The 20,584-nt window shown below is 43.0% G+C and overlaps 2 protein-coding genes across 6 annotated transcripts; one reads left to right on the top strand and one right to left on the bottom strand.

The window, feature by feature from the left end:
* Window positions 1-2,811: 2,811 nt before the first annotated feature.
* LOC132591577 (zinc finger protein 664-like) lies at window positions 2,812-12,251 on the bottom strand. 3 transcript variants are annotated; one of them, XM_060270789.1, is made up of 3 exons: window positions 11,843-12,251; window positions 8,641-8,765; window positions 2,812-6,040 (listed from the first exon to the last, which is right to left on the bottom strand). In XM_060270789.1, the coding sequence occupies exons 2-3, from the start codon at window positions 8,672-8,674 to the stop codon at window positions 4,728-4,730; spliced, it is 1,347 nt and encodes a 448-aa protein (XP_060126772.1). In that variant the 5' UTR covers window positions 8,675-8,765; window positions 11,843-12,251; the 3' UTR covers window positions 2,812-4,727. The 3 variants fall into 3 exon arrangements, with proteins under 3 accessions (XP_060126772.1, XP_060126774.1, XP_060126773.1); XM_060270791.1 differs by having other exon boundaries at window positions 2,812-6,037; XM_060270790.1 differs by having other exon boundaries at window positions 12,166-12,238.
* Window positions 12,252-12,573: 322 nt separating this feature from the next.
* Window positions 12,574-20,045, top strand: LOC118081414 (zinc finger protein 160-like). Of its 3 annotated transcripts, none has more exons than XM_060270748.1 (3): window positions 12,574-12,637; window positions 14,207-14,302; window positions 16,721-20,045. In XM_060270748.1, exon 3 carries the CDS (start codon window positions 16,840-16,842, stop codon window positions 18,223-18,225), a length of 1,386 nt encoding a protein of 461 aa, XP_060126731.1. In that variant the 5' UTR covers window positions 12,574-12,637; window positions 14,207-14,302; window positions 16,721-16,839; the 3' UTR covers window positions 18,226-20,045. The 3 variants fall into 3 exon arrangements, with proteins under 3 accessions (XP_060126731.1, XP_060126730.1, XP_060126729.1); XM_060270747.1 differs by having other exon boundaries at window positions 14,207-14,306; XM_060270746.1 differs by having other exon boundaries at window positions 14,207-14,306; window positions 16,718-20,045.
* The last annotated feature ends 539 nt before the right edge of the window (window positions 20,046-20,584 follow it).

The raw sequence follows: 20,584 nt of genomic DNA, 5'->3' as shown, positions 1-20,584 counted from the left end.
GGGCGGGTGGGCTATCTGTGTACACGGAGTAGTACGGTATGTGGATGTGCTTGGGTGTGTGTGTAGTAGATGGTGTGCGTGTTGGGGCAAGGCGGGTGTCTGGGCAGGAGATGCCAGCCCTTTTGGGGCGGGGGCTCGTGCGTCTCTGTGGGTAACGGAGGAAGGTAGCCTGGGTTAGGAAAACAGGGTGGAAGAAACGGGGTGAGCCTGGGAATTTGGGGGTAAACAACGCTTCCCACTCCCCCACCCCACCCCCGTTTTCCTTCTCCCGGTTCCAGTTAAATATTGCCATTGTGGGTCGCTGCTTTAGGCTTTGAGGTTGGGGGGGGGGGGGAAGGACAGAGTTTGTGTTTGTGTCTTCTGGGCTGCCTAGGCAGTCGCCATGGGCCTTAGGGGGCAGGGCAGGAGAATAAAAGTGCAAGGGGGTAAGAAAACGGTTTATGGATCCAGTGCGTGGAAATGGGGTGGCCATAGGCGTCTCTCCGCAAGGCTATTCAGAAAGTAAGGTATGCAGAGCTGTTTAAGAGGTCTTTCTGTACATTACCAGAGAGCTTAGTGCTCCCCCCACACACAGTGCTGGTCAGAGGGATTGTGAACTAGATACCCAGTCTGCAAGGAGTACTATTCCACATTGCTAGTTAAAGGGAGCTGTAGATCTTTTGGGAGGGGGGGTAGAAATCAGGGGCTTGATAATTTATCCTGACTGAAGTGCTGTGAATATTGGTCAATCCCTGTTTGCTTAATTGCATGCGTAGGTAGATGGTGTGAATCTCCACCCTGGAAATTTACACATTGTCATTTTTTAGTTCTGTAGTTAGAACCGCATAGAGATTAGATCATACTATGCATTGGTCTTAAACAAAATATAAAAATTCCTTCCAGCAGCACCTTGGAGACCAACTAAGTTGTCATTGGTTTGAGCTTTCGTGTGCATACCAATTCTTCAGATGCGCACTTCGTATCTGAAGAAGTGTGCAATCACACAAAAGCTCATACCAATGACAACTTAGTTGGTCTCTAAGGTGCTGCTAGAAGGAATTTTTTTATTTTGTTTCGACTACGTCAGACCAACAAAATAAGTTTTCCCCACTGGGGAGATGAATGGTACGTTTTCTGTTTAATTTGTCAATATTAACAAATCGTCTTGTGTGTTCACACTTCTTCCCTAGGTGACACTGAGCAAATCCAGAAGTTAAACGTGCCCAAGTCATGTATCCGCAAATTCTTTCCGTCACGGAAATGTTTCACGTTTGACCGTCCAGCTAACAAGAATTTGCATCAGCTAGAGCATCTGGAAGATGATTTGGAGGAGGATTTCTTGGAACCGGTGGGTCGTTTCTGCCAACACATCTGGGAGACATCACGACTCAAGACAGTTCCAGGAGGCCAGGTTGTGACAGGGAGAAGTAAGGAATGCTTTTGCAAGTTTGTAGGTTGGGACAGGCTGCGGGAAGCATCTATGTGGACCCTTCCCTCCATCACTACTATGGGGAAGAGAAGCTGAGCTAGGGGTCCACTTTCAAAATTGCATGGGATGTGCTCACTGCACTGCACTGTTTCCTCCCATTTCCAGCTCTTTAAAGGTTTTTTAAATGGCTGGCAGGAAAAAACCATCTGGAGCTCAGTTCCGCAAACGAAGGGCAGAAAGAGCCAAGGAAGACGCCAAGCAAGCGGTGATCTTCCGGAAATACCTTTGTAAAACAAGTACAGAAGGAAAAGATGACAGTACCATTGGTGAAACTACCACTGAGGAAGCTCCTAGTACAAGTAGTATTGGTCTTACTACAAGTGGTATTACTTCTGAGGACAAAGTCTCGCAGTCTGGAGATATTCCAGTGGAACACACAGAGGAAACCGAGGATTTTGAGGAAACAGAGAGTACTGCAATTACTACAAAACACGTTGGTATTGTGCCTGGCTTGGATTACAGTGACCCTGCTAACTGGCCTAACAATTGCAGTGAAAATTTGCGACAGCTTATTGCTCAGCATGGCCCACAACAAATTGTATCATATGAATTTCCAAAAGACTCCCAAAAAAGAAAATTATCTCCTGTCTATTATAAGAGGAAACTGGCAAGAAATGTGCCGTCGTTGGCTGATATATTCTACCTCAAAAGATGTGGTTTTTTGCTTTTGCTGTAGGCTGTTCAGCAAAAGAGATGGTGGAGCAACAGCTTTAAAAGACCCAGGTTCAAAAAACTGGAAGAACATTGGAGCAATTCTGTCGGCACATGAGAGGAGTCCTCTCCATCTATACAATTACCAGGCGTGGAGAGAACTTGAATTGCGCTTCCAGAAAGGAAAAACAATTGATAATTATTTTGGACTCTGCACCTGATGTTTGTCATACTGAACAAATGAATAGTGTGCCTAATGTTTTTGTTTCTCTTAGGATCCTTCTCACACTTCCAGTGTCAGTGGCAAGTGGTGAACGCAGTTTTTCAAAACTCAAACTTATAAAAACACACGCTCAACTATGCTCCAAAAGAGAGTAGTTGGTTTGGCAACTATATCAATCGAACATGCTGAAGCATAAGCACTTGACCTGAAGGAACTGTTAACAAAATTTGCAAAGGAAAAGGCACGTAAAATAAGATTTTGACTTGCTTGAAATTGAAACATTAAAGAGACTTAAAATTCAGCATTACATTTAACATTTTCAAAGTGATTTCTGTGCTAAAACTGTGTTCTGTTTGACAAAATAATCAGAAATTGTTTAATGACTTGTTTTCACAATTTTTAAAACATAAATTAACAATTTCAAATTCTGCTTTTCATTCTTCCTATAATATATCTGTGTTTGAAATATGTTTTTTTTGGGGGGGGGGACAGAAGGTGATCTCGCCTAGGGCACAAAAAACCCTAGCATCGGCCCGGACATTCCGACTAAACATCAGAAAAAACTTTCTGACAGTAAGAGCTGTCCAACAGTGGAATGGTCTCCCACGAGAGGTGGAGGTTTTTAAGATGGTTGGATGGCCATCTGTCATGGATGCTTTAGCTGAGATTCCTGCATTGCAGGGGGTTGGGCTAGATGACCCTTGAGGTTCTTCCAACTGTTGATTCTATGAGGAAAATCACATATTGTTGTGAACAGGGATTTTCAACTCTGACAAATATGAAAGGTCAGAAGAGAAAGGCTTCTTTGTGTTGATGAGATGATCTCATAGCCACACAATTGGCCCAGATGAGAGGGGCAATATTGGAAAACAGTTGGAAGCCCTTGATCATTTGTTGGCTGAAGAGGGAGGGGTATGTCAAAAACTCAATTGGCCTGACTGTGTCTGAAGGTAGTCCCCAAACTTCGGCCCTCCAGATGTTTTGGACTACAATTCCCATCATCCCTCACCACTGGTCCTCTTGGCTAGGGATCATGGGAGTTGTAGGCCGAAAAATCTGGAGGGCTGCAGTTGGGGGGTGCCTGTTCTATGACATTCTCACAAACTCTCACCTGTGCAATGACCCCAAATTTCTGCCAGTTACCACTTACTTACTTCTTCGTATCTGAAGAAGTGTGCATGCACACGAAAGCTCATACCAAAATAAAAACTTAGTTGGTCTTTAAGGTGCTACTGAAGGAATTTTTTTATTTTACTTCGACCCAGACCAACACAGCTACCTACCTGTTACCACTTACTGTTTTCCTTCGGGAAACAAAAATAACCTCTGGCATAAAATTACTCAGAAATGCATTGAATTTTGCCATTAGGCAAATGTTTCTCTAAGTAATGTTTCCCTCTCTTCACAATGTTGTTTTCTGTGTGTTTTTGCAACCTTTCATTTATTCTTTTATAATAAAGAACAGCAGCTTTTGTTCTCCACATATAATGAATGAAATGAAATGTTGTAAAACTAAACAGAATTTTTGTTGTTGCCCTCCACCCCCAAATCTCTGAGCTACAAGAGAATCCAGACATTCCAATGCTTACCCATCATTTTGATTCCTTGGAATAAAGTCGGTGGTTATCTTTAGGATATATGGTTTTATTTGCACATATATTTAGGATATATGGTTTTATTTATATACAGCCTTAAGAAAGGATGCAGGGGCTCACAGCATAAACACTCAGATCTTGCCTTCCCATTAGGTTTCCAGGGTCAGTCTCTAGCTTCCAGCATCTCACACCAAAAACAAACTCCCCTGAGGATGACTCGGCATGCAATCAGGTGAGTGGGTGGGGAAGTGCTTATCCCTTCCTGGAAGCATCTTCAGTTGTCACTTCGGCAACACATATCTTCCTACCTAACTCTTCAAGATGCTGATGAGACCTGCCAGGGCAATTATTTTAACAAAGGAACTGACTTGACTTGTTTCACCAGGTTTTCTCTTGTAGATTCTAACCTTTCTTCATGGAGCTAATAAGGCAAAAAACCCAGTGGGAATAATCTAGTTGCATGTCTTATCTAGCTGAATCACCTAGAGCATGTGGCCCTCCAGGCCTTTTTGGTGGGCCTCAGCAATGATTGATACTCCTGCTCCCTGCCACCTAGCAAGTAACCAGGAGGGCTCATTAGGAGCAAAAATTCCTGGGCCTTTGTTGCGATAACAGCTTATCACTGGTCTTCTTTGGGCAGTCCTAGTTATTTTCAGGCCTTGGTTGCCTTTGGTGCCCCTTCTACCTGCACATCAGTATGTATGTGTTGTGAATCCTGCTTCTGTACCAGCTATGCCCTCACAATTGCTAAGGCCTAGCTTGTTTAGTCTGAAAGTCTGAGGAACAGACCTCAGGCAGGTTTCTTCATTGTGTGGGTTTTCTGATGTATTTTAAGGTTTCTGCTTTTGCTAAACCTCTTCCCACACTCCTTGCATTTATAGGGTTTCTCGCCTGTGTGAGTTCTTTGATGTAAAGTAAGACTACTGCTCACGCTGTAGCTCTTTCCACACTCCACACATTTATAGGGTTGCTCTCCTGTGTGGGTTCTTTGATGTGCAGAAAGGCTCCCACTCACACTGAAACTTTTCCCACATTCCATACATTGATATGGTTTCTCTCCTGTGTGGATTCTCTGATGTGCCGTAAGGTTTCCGCACTGACTGAAAGTCTTTTCACATACCGAGCATTTATATGGTTTCTCTCCTGTGTGGGTTCTTTTGTGAGCAGTAAGACTTCCACCATCGCTGAAGCTCATTCCACACTCCATACATTTATATGGTTTTTCCCCTGTGTGGGTTCTTTTGTGTGAAGTGAGGTGTTGATGTTGACTGAAGGTCTTTCCACATTCTAAACATTTATATGGCTTTTCACCCATGTGAATTTGTCGGTGTGTATTAAGGTTTCCACTTTTGTTAAAGCTTTTCCCGCACTCCATGCATACGTATGGTTTCTCCCCTGTGTGGGTCCTTAAATGTAAAGTAAGGCTACTGTTTACAGTGAAGCTCTTTCCACACTCCATACATTTATAGGGCTTCTCCCCGGTGTGAATTCTTTGATGTGAAGCAAGGCTACCGCTCACACTGAAGCTTTTTCCACATTCCAGGCATGTATATGGTTTCTCCCCTGTATGGGTCCTTTGATGTGAAGCCAGACTTCCACTTACACTGAAGCATTTTCCACATTCCAAGCATTTATATGGTTTCTCTCCTGTGTGGGTTCTTGCATGTGCACAAAGACTTCCACTGTCAATGAAACTTTTCCCACACTCCAGGCATGTATATGGTTTCTCACCTGTGTGGGTTCTTTGATGTGTAGCAAGGCTACTGCTCACGCTGAAGCTTTTCCCACATTCCATACATCTATACGGTTTCTCTCCTGTTTGGTTTCTGCAGTGTCCATTTAATATTGGTTCATTTTTTAATATTTTCTCCTCCACTAGAATATTTTTGCTTCTCTTTCCTTTCTGATCTTGTGCGGCCAGAGGTTTGTGGATGCCAGCATCCTGAGAAGCACTGGGCATCTTCACATTCTTTGAATGGTTTCCCTTGAGCCTCTTTTGTTCCTGTTGATTTCCAAATGTCTCTGTTCTGGCTTCAGCTTGGGTTGTTTCTAGTGATACCACTGATGGGTTTCTATAATTCACGCTGTCTTGCTCATCACCTGCTTGGGGTGGAAATCCCATAAAGAGATTAAAACAGTAGCCAAGGATTTCAACAAGCACAATTACCAGTTACTATTTTTAAAAACAACTCCAAAATCTCCCCTTCCTGAAACCTGTATCACCTTTTGAATATGCTACTGTCTCAGAAAATAACCTGAGTTCATTTTGGTCCATTTCCTACTTGATTTCAGTAGGTGTAGAAATGGATGAGAGTTTTTTCTTCCTTCTGCGATACAACTTTGATCTCAATTTCTGCAACTTAATATAATAAGGGTGTTTGTGTGTATGAGAACCCCAGCAATATATGCACTCTGTATATTTATAAAGGACCTTGAAAGTGACCAAGAGGGTGGCACAACTTTCCTGAGAGGAAATGTGACAATGAACCAAGCTTTATCGGCAAGAAAAATGGCAAGTAAAGCAGGTATATGATGCAAATAGCATAATGCATGATGGAGAGAGAGATTAAGAGAGATTCTCTCCCCTTATCATAATACTATAACTCTGGGTCAGCCCAGGAAGCTGAATGTTGGAAGATTCAGGATGAGAAAGAGAAAATTCTTCTTCACATGACACATAATTTAACTATGGAATTTGTTGCCACAAGAGGCCTGGGCAGTATGTGATTTTAGTGTGTGATTTCAGGCTGCAGGACAAGTGCCCAAGTTACGGAAGGCATAAAAAAATGAAAATAAAACAAAACACACACAAAACCAGCATGTCAGGGACACAGCTTGGTAAGACTTGCTCCCTGACAGCTAGCTTTCTACATGCAATGATATTTTCTTTTTGCAACGGGTGTGTGAAAGGGAGGATTAAATTCCACTTAGTTCCTACCAAGAGCCTGAGGTTTACCACCTCATCTACTGTTTGGGAGAAAAAGCCTGCAGCAGGAGGATATAGCATTACACTCACATCCATGACTAACATTGCAAGCATCACTTCTCCCTCAATGGAAGTGTGTGTGTATGGCAACAGCCAAGGTCAGGTCTAACACAGTGTAGCAGGGAAGGCATGTCCAGAACACATGGCCCAGCCTCCCATTTCCACACTGGCATCCCTACAGGGCCTTGAGAAATATCACAAAAAGGACCAACACTAAGTGAACTTGGGCCAGTCACTGCCTCTAAGCATGACCTACCGTGTTTCCCCCTTTTTAAGACGTAGTCATAAAGTAAGCCAGGGCAGCAATTTTAAGCATTTGAGAAATGTAAGACATACCCTGAAAATAAGACATGCCTGCCAGCTCGGGGCCTGGAACCGGCTGCTGCAGCACGGAGCACCCAGGCACCGGCGAAGCAAGGAAGCAGAGCGGGGAGGTGCAGATCAGCTGAAGCACGGGAATCAGCTGTTCCTGGCTCAGCTGTAGCGCGCGCCTAGGAGGTACTTCAGCGCTGAGGAGGGAAAATGGCGTTTAAAAACGCCGTTTGAAGTGATTTCACCCGGAACCGGCTGCTGCAGCGCAGAGCACTCAGCAGCGCGGATGGAGCGCCCAGCAGCTCCGGGCGGCGGGGCGGCAGGCCTCCTTGGCAGGGCCAGGAAGAGACGAGGCCGCTGGCTCGGGTGCTCCTGACCCCAGCCGCTTCGGTTTTCGTGGATTCAGTACGGCAATAACGCCGGCGGCGGCAGCAGGAGGAGGAAGCAGCCTGTCAGGTCGGCGCCCAGCAGCGCTGCACAGAGCGCCCCGAGCGTTGCTCCTGGAGGCTCAGGGCGCTCCGCGAGCCCCTGAGGCGGCTGCCGGCTCCCGCTCCGCCCCGCAGAGTCCCAAGTCAATGGGCCCTGACTAGAAACAACAGGAGCGCTGGCTCCCTGCTTCGGCCAAAAGGCTTGGTCTCGCCACCACCTCCTTCTCTGGCCATGCCGCGAGCGCAAGAGCGATCGGCCGACAGATCCACTAACGGTTCGCTCTTGTGTCCCTCCCCACTTGCCGTCCCGTTTCGGGTTGCCAAGGCAACTAACAACAAACACCGTGCTTTTCTCTTGGTTCTCTCAGGCGAGTTGAGAAAAAGGGGCGAGAAGTGGGGTTTTGTTATCGCTCCCGCCGCTTCCTCTCCCGCTCCTCATAGTCAAATAGGCTTCTGGGCTTCGCTGCCACCGCCGAGTGCACAAGCGGCTTGCCCCCTTTGCCATTTTAAAAATGTGTTTCCTTTCAGTTACCCTTGCGCCTTGCTTTGTTGCTTACGGTTGAAAACGCCACGTGGCTCGGGGTTGCTGGGCGCCGACCTGGCAGGCCGCCTCCTCCTCCTCCCGGAGGTGCCCAACAGCGCCGCGCAGAGCGCCCCGAGCCTCCGGGAGCCAGCAGCAGCAATGCAGCAGGAGGCGGCAGGTGCCCAGAACCATGCGGTACTTATGGTAATAAACATTTTTAGACACCCCCCGAAAATAAGCCATAGGCTTATTTTCTTGAGTAAAATTAATATAAGACGGTGTCTTAAAATGTGCGAAACACGGTATATCACAGGGTTGCTGTGAGGATAAAATATGGAAGAGGAGAGCTATGTACACCACCCTGAGCTCCTTGGAGGAAAGGTGGGATAGAAATATAATAAATATATAAAATACATCAATAAACATGTATCAACCAAGGAAAAGGAGTCCTTACCCAGAGAGGCCATATTCCCACAATTCTCTGGCATGGCTTTCTTGGATATCTTTTTAGCCTGGATCGAGGAGATCTCACTCCACTTTGGTGAAATACACAGCTGCCTCCTCAAAGGATTCCAGCCCCTGAAAAAATAAAGAAAATTATCTATTAAGAAATAAATGCCCATGTACATTAAAAAAAAAATCTTACTACGTTTCCCAGCAAAGAATGAAAGGGGTGCAATAACTGAAGAGACTTGTGTCTCGTTTTTATTTGATTATTAATATTTCTTACATTTCTATACTACCCTTGATCAAAGGGTGGTTTACTATATAAAAGCACAGAAATGCATACCATAATAACAAGCAATAACAATAAGCCTCCAAACAAATATTATTATTTTAATTGTGCAAGAGTCAAGGCCCTGAAGATCACACACCCTTCTCTGCTGGTTCATCTTAATATCTGGCAGTGCTAGAAAAATGAAAGAGGCAAATCCTTTCAGACAGAGTTTCACAACAAAGCCACATGCCTATGTCACCTCCACACCATACATCTAAAACACGTTCAAAGCACATGGCTTTCCCAAAGGTACCTTGGGGATAGTAGTTTGTTAAATTCGGTGGGAAGGGAGAGACTACCGTTCCTAGGATTCGTTGAGCGTATCCATGGTGCCTCTCACAAGGATACATTTTACAACTGGTTTAAGTATGACCGAAGAAGCAAAAATAATATATATATATATACTTGTGATCTATTGTGGTGGATGGCAGGCTCACAACCCATCCAGAATGACACTGCTCAAAACCTCTCAGTCACTTTGCACAAGCCAAAGCTCAAAAAGCCACATCTGCAGCAGCTGTGCACTGTGAAACACAGCAGAACCATCACAGGACTTACTTTTCACAATGAATGTTTGGCAGCAGCAGTTCCTGTATTGTGGTATGCGTTAGAATATTCATTATTTTTATATTTTGAAATAGTAAATATATAAATAATAAATAATAAATTATTCTTATATTTAAAAATAATAACAAAAAATTCCAAAACAAAGGAAAGGTATCCAGTTGACCCCTTGCAGCTTGATTTATTATTATTATTATTATTATTATTATTATTATTATTATTATTACTAATACTATAGAGCTTACAGGGTTAAATGCTGGTCTATGACTGTAATAAACTCACTGTATCGAAATAAGCACTAAGCGCTCTGGTTAAGTTGCCTCTGGTTTTTACATTGCGCAAATGATATCAAGGTGGAAACTGAAAAAGAAACAATTAGGCTTTCTGGAAGAACCCTCTTTATTGGAAAAGAATTTAATACAACCGGAAATCAAAATCATTTCAAAGATGTATAATGTGCTGTTAGAATGGGAAACCAAAGATGAAATGGGCAAGGAGGTGATGACAAAATGGGCTATTGACATAGGGAAAAGTATACATGTTGATCAATGGGAACGTTTATGGAAAACAACATGGAAATTTACAGCCTCAGAGGGAGTCAGAGAGAACATGGTCAAAATGTTCTATAGGTGGCACTTAACCCCTGTCAAAATTCACAAGATGTACAAGACCAAAGATAATTTATGTTGGAAGTGCAGGGGGGAAACGGGGACATACATACACACATGGTGGCACTGTGAGGGAATTGAAAAATTTTGGAATCAAGTTCTTGAAGAAATCAAAAAAATACTTAAATATAACATAAAGAAAAGCCCTGAATCCTTTCTGCTGGGTATTACAGATAGTACAATTAAGCCACAGGATGAGACATTGTTCTTGTACGCAACAGCAGCGGCGAGAACTCTGATCGCATCCTATTGGAAAAAGAAAGAAATACCCAGCATATTGGAATGGCAGGAGAAACTATTAAGTTATTTGGATTTAGACAACCTGACTAATTCAATTAGAGGACACTCTAAAAAAAATTTCAGCAAAATTGGGACAAATTTGGGGAGTACATGAAGGGACAGTGCCCCATGGTAAAGTCTTGGGTCTACTTCTAGCACCCCGTATTGAGCCAAAAGAAAATAAAACATATGGAGATGAGGGAAAGGAGAAATTTATTATCTTATTATACTTTTTTTTTTACAATTTAAATGTTATTAATGTTATTAATCTGATACCTTATGAAATGGATATTGGACATGTGTATTGAATTATATCTAATGGGGAATGCGGTAATAGGAAATAATATCTAGAGAAATCTGAGAATAGGGATAAGTGGGAGTCTTTAGTGGGAGTTTAGATAACATCGCTACGGATTGTTTCTGGATGAGAATGATGAGATGAATGTATGTTTCCCCTCTTTCTCTCTTCTCTCTTTCTCTTTTCTTCTTTTTTCATTTGTCTTTCTCCTCCTTTTTCCTCCCCTCTCTTCTTTTCCCCTTCTCTTCCCAATACACCCTTCCCCCCTTCCTTCTTTCTTTTCTTTACTATCATATAATCTATATGATTTTGTATATTATAATTTACATGATTTTGTATGATTCTGTACGTTATGATTTATATGATTTTGTATATTTGAATTTATGTTTGGTATGATTGTGATCTTTGAGTATGCGTGGACTGTATTTTAATTTTAAACCTTAATAAAGTATTTATTTAAAAAAAAAAGGAAATTGAAAAAGAAACACACTTTAAAGCTAAATGAAGGAAGTCCCTTTTTTTTTAGTTAGTACCCAAACAACATGCACAGCTTTGGAGGGGGGGGAAGAGATTGCCCACAGAATCGTAGAGTTGGAAGGGATCACGAGAGCCATCTAGTCCAGTCCGCTTGCTTTTTGCCACCTTAGCTCACTGATAAGATAAGATGATAGGATAAGATAAGATAAGATGATATAATCTTTATTGTCATTGTCCCCTTGAGGGAACAACAAAATTACTCAGTTACCACCTCCACTCAGATAAAGCTCAGATATTCCACATAATCCAAAATTATATGGAACAAAACACTAATTAAAACAATGCAATACGATACAATATAACAAGTAAAATAAGATGACTTCAAAGTCCAGACTTTCCAAAGTGCAGACAGTACATGAGAACACAAACACACCCACCTAGCCCCTGAGCTCAGCTTTGCATCACTCAGCTCCCTCTCAGTGAGGCCTGAGCTCATATTGGGGGTGAAGCATTTAAGAGGCCCTTGCAATGGAAAGAATGCAGATATTTGGGGCCCACTTTGGATTTGGACACATCAACCCCCATTACCTACCTTCCTTTGCGGCAGAGAGCAAAACTGTGGCGGGATTGTCCCCTTCCTTGCAATTTGGGGTGTCCCCTCCCTGCTGCCTCTCAGGTTGTTTTTGCTGCGTTTGCAGCACCCAAGTGGCCCCCCGGGGCGGGGGCCGGCACAAGCCTGGGCTGTGTTTCTGGAGGTCCTGCTGGGGTGCCCAGGGGACACGACCCGCCTCTCAGCCTCTCGGATATGGTCCAAAGGAAAGCAGAGCAATGCATTTGACACCAGCTGGGCTGCAGCAGTTGCCAGAGGGAGGCATACAGGATCCAAGCATCTTTCACCCAACACTGAGGCTTTACCTCTTTGCCAAGGGAATCTCAGGAGGTCAGTCCCTTTCCTGGAACATAAAAAGGAGCGCGCTTTACTATTGCCTTGCCCACTTCAATTTCTTTTCCTTTTTACTGCCTCTCTAGGAATCTCAACTCAATTCGTTTAACCTTTGGAGCGCCGGGCAGTACGCGCTCTCGCTCTCGCTCTCGCTCCCCCCCCCCCCACTACCACGTCGCATTCTGCAAACCTTCACAATTCCGAGCGGTTTTAACAGTCAGGAAACTCCGGGAATTGTAGCTCTGACAGGAGAATAGGATAAGAGCGCGCCTTTTTTGTTTCTGCCACCCACTCTGCTCTCTAAGGGTTAAACGAGCTGAGCTCTGTTTCCTAGAGCGACAGGAAAATGGTCTAATGGGGGAGGAATAGCGGCGGGGGGGCGCTTCCTTTTTGTCTTCCAACAAGAGAGAGGCTGGCGGACAGACTGAGCGGTTGCTCTGCGAGGTGGGTGCGCGTACAGGGCGGGACAACGTTGTTGTTGTTGTCGTTGTTGTTGTCGTTGTCGTTGTTGTTGTTGTCGTTGTCGTCGTTGTCGTTGTTGTTGTTACAACGTATTAATAGAATTGTTGTTATTTATTAATACCCCGCCTTTTTCCCTGACAGGTACTCAGGTGCAGCAGTGGAAGTGGGGTAGGATCCAAAAATTAAGCGGGGGGGGAGGGGAAGAGGCAGGAGAGAGAGAGAAAGACCCTCACCCCAATTTCCTCTGGGAATTGCATGTAGGGCTTCTGTCGGGTGGGTTTGTTTATTTAGTTTGCTATTTCATTGCATTTGCACCGCTCCTTCCCTGCCCTTCCTCAAGGTGACTTCCCTGGTTGTTCTCCCCCCCCCCTCCAACTCCCCATTTCATCCTCACAACTTGTGAGGTGGGTTAGGCTGCGAGAAGACGGCCGACAGCCCAAGGTCAAGCCCAGTGAGAGTTTCATGGCCACGCGGGGTCTTCCAGCCATGACCTCCCAGTCCCTAGTCCAACAGTCTCTAACCACTTCGCCACCACTGGCTCTTGGAGATGGACCAAAGTGGGTCTCCTCTGAACACCCAGTTGGGGTTCAAACCCCCTCCCTGCCCAGGACATGGGGAGGGGGAGCTGCAGAAAGAGAAAAAAGGCTCAGTCCTGGGGCGAGGGGAGAGCTCTATTTAAAAGAGAGAGAGAAAGAAATGACACCCCCCCCAGCCTTAAGAACGCTAGTTTATCTGACCGCAAATTATTATTGTTCTTGTTGATATCAATACCGTATTATATACCTTCGACCTTCACCCTGAGGTCCCAGGGTAGGTTACAACAAAAAATAAACGTTCAAAACAAAACCCTAGAAATAACCTGGGTCCTGAAAATATATGGAAAGAAGATAATGCCCCAACCAGAGAAGAATGGCAGATTAAGTTGATTGATTATGCCGAAATGGCAAAAATGACCGGAAGAATCAGAAAGACCAAAATTGGAATAAAGACTGGGGAAAATTTATAATTTATCTTAAAAACCATTGCAAACTGTTAAAATCGTTAATAGAATTGGAATAACACCTGTAGTTTAATGGTGAATTTTGGATTTAATGGAGATGTAAAAGATTGGGTAAGCAATAATCTTTTCCCTTGATCTAGATGCTATACTCCTATTGATGCAGCCCAGAATTGCATTGGCTTTTTTAGCTGCTGCATCACTGTTACCTGGTTTTATCTCCTTTTTAAAGACATCCAAGCTAGTGCCAACTAGCACAACTTAAGACAGCAAATTCCATAAGTTAATGATGTATGTTACTGTATATGACAAAAAACCCCTTTAAAGCATGGGGTGTGTAAACAGCTCAAAAACAAAGTCCAGAGAATCTGTGCATCTATCATATCATGAGGGTTACTGGACCCTGGTTGAAATGGACAGCTAAAACATTTCTGAATAAGCATGTATAAGAAGTGGTATTTAGTGGAGAATATTGAAATGCAAAAACTCAATGGAAATATAGAGTTCAGGAATATATTATTTCTGATTAGAGAATCTTTCTTTCTTTCTTTCAGTGTATATTTCACCAAGCTGGGTGAGATCTCCAAAATTCAGGGCAAAGATCTCTTCACAAGGAAGTCATGCCAGAGAACAATGAAAACATGGCCTCTGTAGGTAAGAATGTCTTTTCCCCCTTGGATGGTATTGAAAATTAAGTTCTTAAATCACACCAGTGAGCAAGCAAGTGGTGACCAAACAGGGCCTTCAGGAGGCAGTGATAGCCACCAACTTAGATGGCTTTAAAAGAGGATTGAGCAAATTCATGGAGGATAAGACTATCAGTGGCCAGTAGCCATGATGGCTATGCTCTGCCTCCAAATTTGAAACCATTTCTGGAAACTGCAGGAGGAGAGACTTCTCATTTGCTTGCAGGTTTCCAACAGGCATCAGGTTGACCACTGTGAGAACAGGATGCTGGACTAGATGGGCCACTGGCCTCATCCAGCAGAGCTCTTTCTATATCCTTGTGGCCCAGAGGCTAAAACCCTTTAATAAAGTTTTGTTTTAAATGTATCAGCAGTGGACGAGTGAATGCAGCTCATGTTATGAAAAGACAATGTTATGATAGAGAAATCAAAAGTACAGTGGTGCCTCGCTAGACGAATTTAATTCGTTCCACGGGTCTTTTCTTATAATGAAAAATTTGTCTAGCGAATCCCATAGGAATGCATTGATTTTTTTATTGATTTTTTTTGCCCATAGGAACGCATTAATTGAATTTCAATGCATTCCTATGGCAAAGCGCGATTCGCTAGACGAATTTTTCGTAAAACGCATTCGTCTAGCGAGGCAACCTCCACTCGAAAAATCCTTTCGTTAAGCGGAAATTTCGTTAAGCAGGGCATTCGTTAAGCGAGGCACCACTGTACATCATATGTAAATAAAACTTGGAGAGTGTAAAATCTAAACAATTTTTAAATAAGTAACCCTAAAATGGTTATTATAACCCTAAAATGGTTATTATAACCCTAAAATGGTTATAGCCTGGCATGCTATGGTCCATGGGGTCACGAAGAGTCAGACACGACTAAACGACTAAACAACAACAACAAAATGGTTATTGCATGATAGGATTCAAATAAGCAAGATTACACTTAAGTGAGTCTATGAGTGTGTGTTTTGTTCCAAGCAGGAGAACCAATCAAAATTAATTCCAATCAATGAGAGATTGACTATCCACCTGGTTCTCTCTCTCTCTCTCTCTCTCTCTCTCTCTCTCTCTCTCTCTCTCTCTCTCTCTCGGAAACAAAGGCAGAACTTCACTGCTCAGGTTCCCTTCAGCATGCTGCAGGCCAGAAACAAATGTAGTGCTGGCACTTTTTTTCTGCAAGCAAATGGCAAAAAAGAACTGTTGACATTTGAGGGAAGGCAGCTGTCTCTTTGGAAAGGGAGAGAAGTAGCTCCCGCGTACAATGAATCGTCTAATGCCTTGATCATGCAGGCTCAGTGCAGTGTGGTGTTTCTGTTACAGAATACTGTATAGTATTTTTGACCTGTAATAGTGGCTCTTTCCACTCAAAGGCCCTTTCAGACTTATAAATATGGGACTTCCCAACTTGCTACTCGAGCCCTACTCTTTGTGATTCTTCACTGGTGCAAGCCACATTTGGCACACTGGGCAGTTCTGGGAGGAGTCACCAGCCCAGGCATCAGCATAACATTCAGGGACTCTTGAGGTCAGTGGTGGCTAAATCTTTTTGGGGCCCTGGACACATTCAGAATTATGAGAATGTGTCGTGAGCTCTAGTCACAAAAAATGTCCCTGTGGGAGCATGCCATAGTGTTAAATCGCTCTTTTGGCATAGCATAATAACACGTAATGTCTGCTGCATCTAAAAGAGCAGAATAAGAGATAGGATCATAGAACTGTGCTAATATGGAAAACTTTAATTTATTTATTTTTTAAATGTTTGAACCTGATAAACAGAGCAGCAGGTTCCAGCAATCTCCTTTCCCAAACATTGCTAAGTTTCATCTGCTGTGTTGCCTGTTGCTGGTGAGGTGTTGTAGATTACAGCTAGAAAATGAATAAAACATAATTCAGAATTATTCCTGAAGTCAAGTATTCCAGGAATATACAGTCACACTCACATATAAACAGATGTCTTTATTGCTGGCTGGTAATCATGCTCCTTCATTAGTTAGTTAGTTTGTTTATCCTATTCTTCAGCAAAAATAAAGACTCTCAGAGTGGCCATACAGTTGGCTAAAAGAAGTGAGTCAGTCCCTGCCTCAGATTTGCAGTTTGAAAAGGCAAAAGGGAAATGGATTGGGAGAGAGGAAAAAAGACGCAAATGAATGTCTAAGTTCTTTTCTTTTTTTAAATGGAACACAGAACAGCTCTGCAGGGAGAAACCAGAGTAATTATTGGGAAACCCTGTTATAGATAAGTGATTTTTTTCCTGGACCAAAATTCTTATTCCATTCTGTTCTGTAACATCTTGTAGGTCATTGCCTCAGAACCTGAGTGTCTGGGAAATAACTGAATAACATTTCCACCACCCCCTTCCTTTCTTCTTCCCAAGCAGGTGATGGGAAGGATAATGAGATTCATGAGGAGCCATCTTTGGATTCATTGAAAACAATCAAGCATGAAGTGGGGAAAAATACATTTGGAAACCAAAGGACATCAAAAAGGCAGGACAGAATGCGGTCAAAGAATTGTAGGAAGAAATACTCTGCTTCTCCATGTTCAGGCCACCCTCAATTTCCACCAGATACTGAAAGAGTGAAAAAGTGTCCAGTGTGCGGGAAAATGTTCAAAGACAAATCAACACTAAATAATCATCGCAGGACCCACACAGGGGAGAAACCCTATAAATGCATGCAGTGTGGAAAGGGCTTCAGTGTGAGTGGTAACCTTACTATCCATCAAAGAACCCACACAGGAGAGAAACCATTTCAATGTATGGAATGTGGAAAGAGCTTCAGTGTCAGCTGTAACCTTACTAAACATCAAAGAACCCACACAGGGGAGAAACCATATAAATGTACGGAGTGTGGAAAGTGCTTTAGTGATAGCGGAAGTCTCACTTCACATGAAAGGATCCACAGAGGGGAAAAACCTTATAAATGTATAGAATGTGGAAAAGGCTTCTGTGTGAGCAATAGCCTTATTGCACATCAAATAATCCACACTGGGGAGAAACCATATAAATGTATGGAGTGTGGAAAGTGCTTCAGCCAATGTGCAAACCTAAATACACATCAGAGAACCCACACAGGCGAGAAGCCATATAAATGTAGGGAGTGTGGAAAGTGCTTCACCCAGAGCGTAAATCTAAAAACACATGAAAGAACTCACACAGGAGACAAACCATATAAATGCTTACTGTGTGGAAAGTGCTTCCATGGCAGTGGAAGCCTTACTAAACATAAAAAAATGCACACTATGGAGAAACCATATAAGTGCATGGAATGTGGAAAAGGCTTCAGTGTGAGTGGTAGTCTTACTCTACATCAAAGAATCCACACTGGGGAGAAACCATATAAATGTATGGAGTGTGGAAAGTGCTTCAGCCAAAGTGCAAACCTTAAAACACATCAAACAACCCATACAGGAGAGAAACCTTATAAATGTGTGGAGTGTGGAAAGAGCTTCATTAATAGTGAAAAGCTTAGTTCACATCACAGAACCCACACAGGGGAGAAGCCATTTAAATGCATGGAGTGTGGAAAATGTTTTAGCCAGAGTGCACACGTTAATACACATCAAAGAACTCACACAGGGGAGAAACCATATAAATGCTTAATGTGTGGGAAATGCTTCCATGATAGTGGAAACCTTACTAAACATCAAAGAACCCACACAGGGGAGAAACCTTATAAATGCATGATATGTGGAAAGAGCTTTAGTGTGAGCAGCACCCTTACTTCACATCAGAGAACTCATACAGGAGAGAAACCATATAAATGCTTAGTGTGTGGGAAAAGCTTCAGTCAGAGTGGAAGTGTTACTACTCATCAAAGAACCCACACAAAGAAACAACTATATAAATGCATGGAGTTTGGAACAAGCTTCAATCTTGATTGAAAGCTTTCTTGGCATCAAGAAATGTGAGAAGAATATAAATGCCTAAGGGAACCTTTCCCACCCTGGCTTCCCACAGAAGTTGTTGTATTCCAACTCTAATATGGCCCATGATCATCAATAAAGATCTTAGTATGGATCAAAAGAAATTGCATAAGAGAGACCCCTGGGTAGTGGAAAGAGCACAGCAAAATGGTTACAAAATATTCAAAAAACAAAGGGAGGAAATAATAAATGTACAAATTAAGAAAGATTTAGATAGAGTGGTTTCTTATTTAATGTAGGCAGGAGTGGAATTATTTAAATACATGCACTCTGAGAACAGACTTGCTACACAGGAAAGAACCCACACAGGAAGGAAGCCATATGAATGGTATATGAAATGAGTTTCGCAGGGGACATCAAGGAATCCACATAAGAAAGAAACATCTGGAATGCGTGTGATGCAGAATCAACACAAATCATCTTAGACCAGGGGTCCAAAAACTAAGGCCCGGGGGCCGGATGTGGCCCAATCGCCTTCTAAATCCGGCCCGCGGACGGTCCGGGAATCAGCATGTTTTTACATGAGTAGACTGTGTCCTTTTATTTAAAATTCATCTCTGGGTTATTTGTGGGGCCTGCCTGATGTTTTTATATGAGCAGAATGTGTGCTTTTATTTAAAATGCATCTCTGGGTTATTTGTGGGGCATAGGAATTCGTTCATATTTTTTTCAAAATATAGTCCGGCTCCCCACAAGGTCTGAGGGACAGTGGACTGGCCCCCTGCTGAAAATGTTTGCTGATCCCTGTCTTAGACTTTAGAGAACCTACACGGATGAGAACCCACTGGCATGCTTCTGTGACAAATTCTTTGATATTTTAGGATGTATTAAGATTATGCTTTTCTCTGTTTCCCCCAAATACAGTAGGTATTCGTCACTCATGCTCCTGGGGTTATCCTTCCATCAGTGTGCCTGCATTAGAATTTGCTCTTTGGATTACAGTTTTTATTTGTGCAGCAAGGAAGGTTGTCCATTGGGAACACACACTGCATGGTAAATGTCTTTGGAAAATGCCCCCTACACCCACATCCAAGGTTAATGGGGTGGATTAAAAAGAGAGGATATGAATAGTAGGAAATAATTAGTTGGTTGTAAAATTGGACAGTGTAGATTAAATTAGCAGAAGATGGGAGTAGGCAGGTTTGAGAAAGGAAGCAGTGAGGCTAATAATGTGTTGCAGTAATTAATGGGGGAAGGAAATGTGTGACCAGTCTGTATTTGAGAGAGGGGACCAAGTTTATAAAAGCTCCAGTTGTTAGATGGTGTAGAAGTAGTCGTAATATATATGGTGGCTGATTTCCCATCTTCCCTAGTTTTCTGGATCCATTTCTTAGGTGCATTTCTGAGACCCACTGCATACTTTCCAACACTGGTTGAGATTCACCTAATCAATCCCATCAGCAGAAGTCATGTGTAATGGGGGTGGCCCCACCCAAGCCCCCAAAATTGGCTGAAGCGGCAGTTCAGGAGAATCGCCAAAGTAGAGCATAGGGGGAGGGGGAGGTGTTGCAACCAGCTAGCTGGAATGCTTGTGCAGATGAAACATTTGTAATGGCGCAACATTGAACTCCATCCTTTGCAAATTGCATTTCCTGTCAAAGTTACTTTAGAGATTAGAGGTTGTTGGTGATTTGTGTGTGGTCCATTTTTAATGTAACGGTTGAAATGTAATTTTTTAAAAATGGATCAGTTGCACCTGAAAACTTCACTACTAATGTTTATCTTCTTTTTAAATTAATGCTTTAAATACACAAAGAATAAAAGATTCAAGTGGTGAAGTGTGAAAAGTTGAAAGTGTCTTTTTTGGGCCAAAGCAAACAAGATGAATTTTAACAGGGAGAAATGTAAAGTACTACACTTGGGGGCGGGGGGATGAAAGGCACAAATACAGGATGGGTGACACCTGGCTTGAGAGCAGTACATGTGAAAAGGATCTAGGAGTCTTGGTAGACCACAAACTTGACATGAGTCAGCAGTGTGATGCAGCAGCTAAAAAAGCCAATGCAATTCTGGGCTGCATCAATAGGAGTATAGCATCTAGATCAAGGGAAGTAATAGTACCACTGTATTCTGCTCTGGTCAGACCTCACCTAGAGTACTGTGTCCAGTTCTGGGCACCACAGTTCAAGAAGGATACTGACAAACTGGAACGTGTCCAGAGGAGGGCAACCAAAATGGTCAAAGGCCTGGAAACAATGCCTTATGAGGAACGGCTTAGGGAGCTGGGTACATTTAGCCTGGAGAAGAGAAGGTTAAGAGGTGATATGATAGCCATGTTCAAATATATAAAAGGATGTCATATAGAAGAGGGTGAAAG

Source organism: Zootoca vivipara, chromosome 2, assembly GCF_963506605.1.
Source record: "Zootoca vivipara chromosome 2, rZooViv1.1, whole genome shotgun sequence".
NCBI classification, from domain to species: Eukaryota; Metazoa; Chordata; class Lepidosauria; order Squamata; family Lacertidae; genus Zootoca; species Zootoca vivipara.
This window is presented reverse-complemented; position numbering and strand designations above follow the sequence as displayed.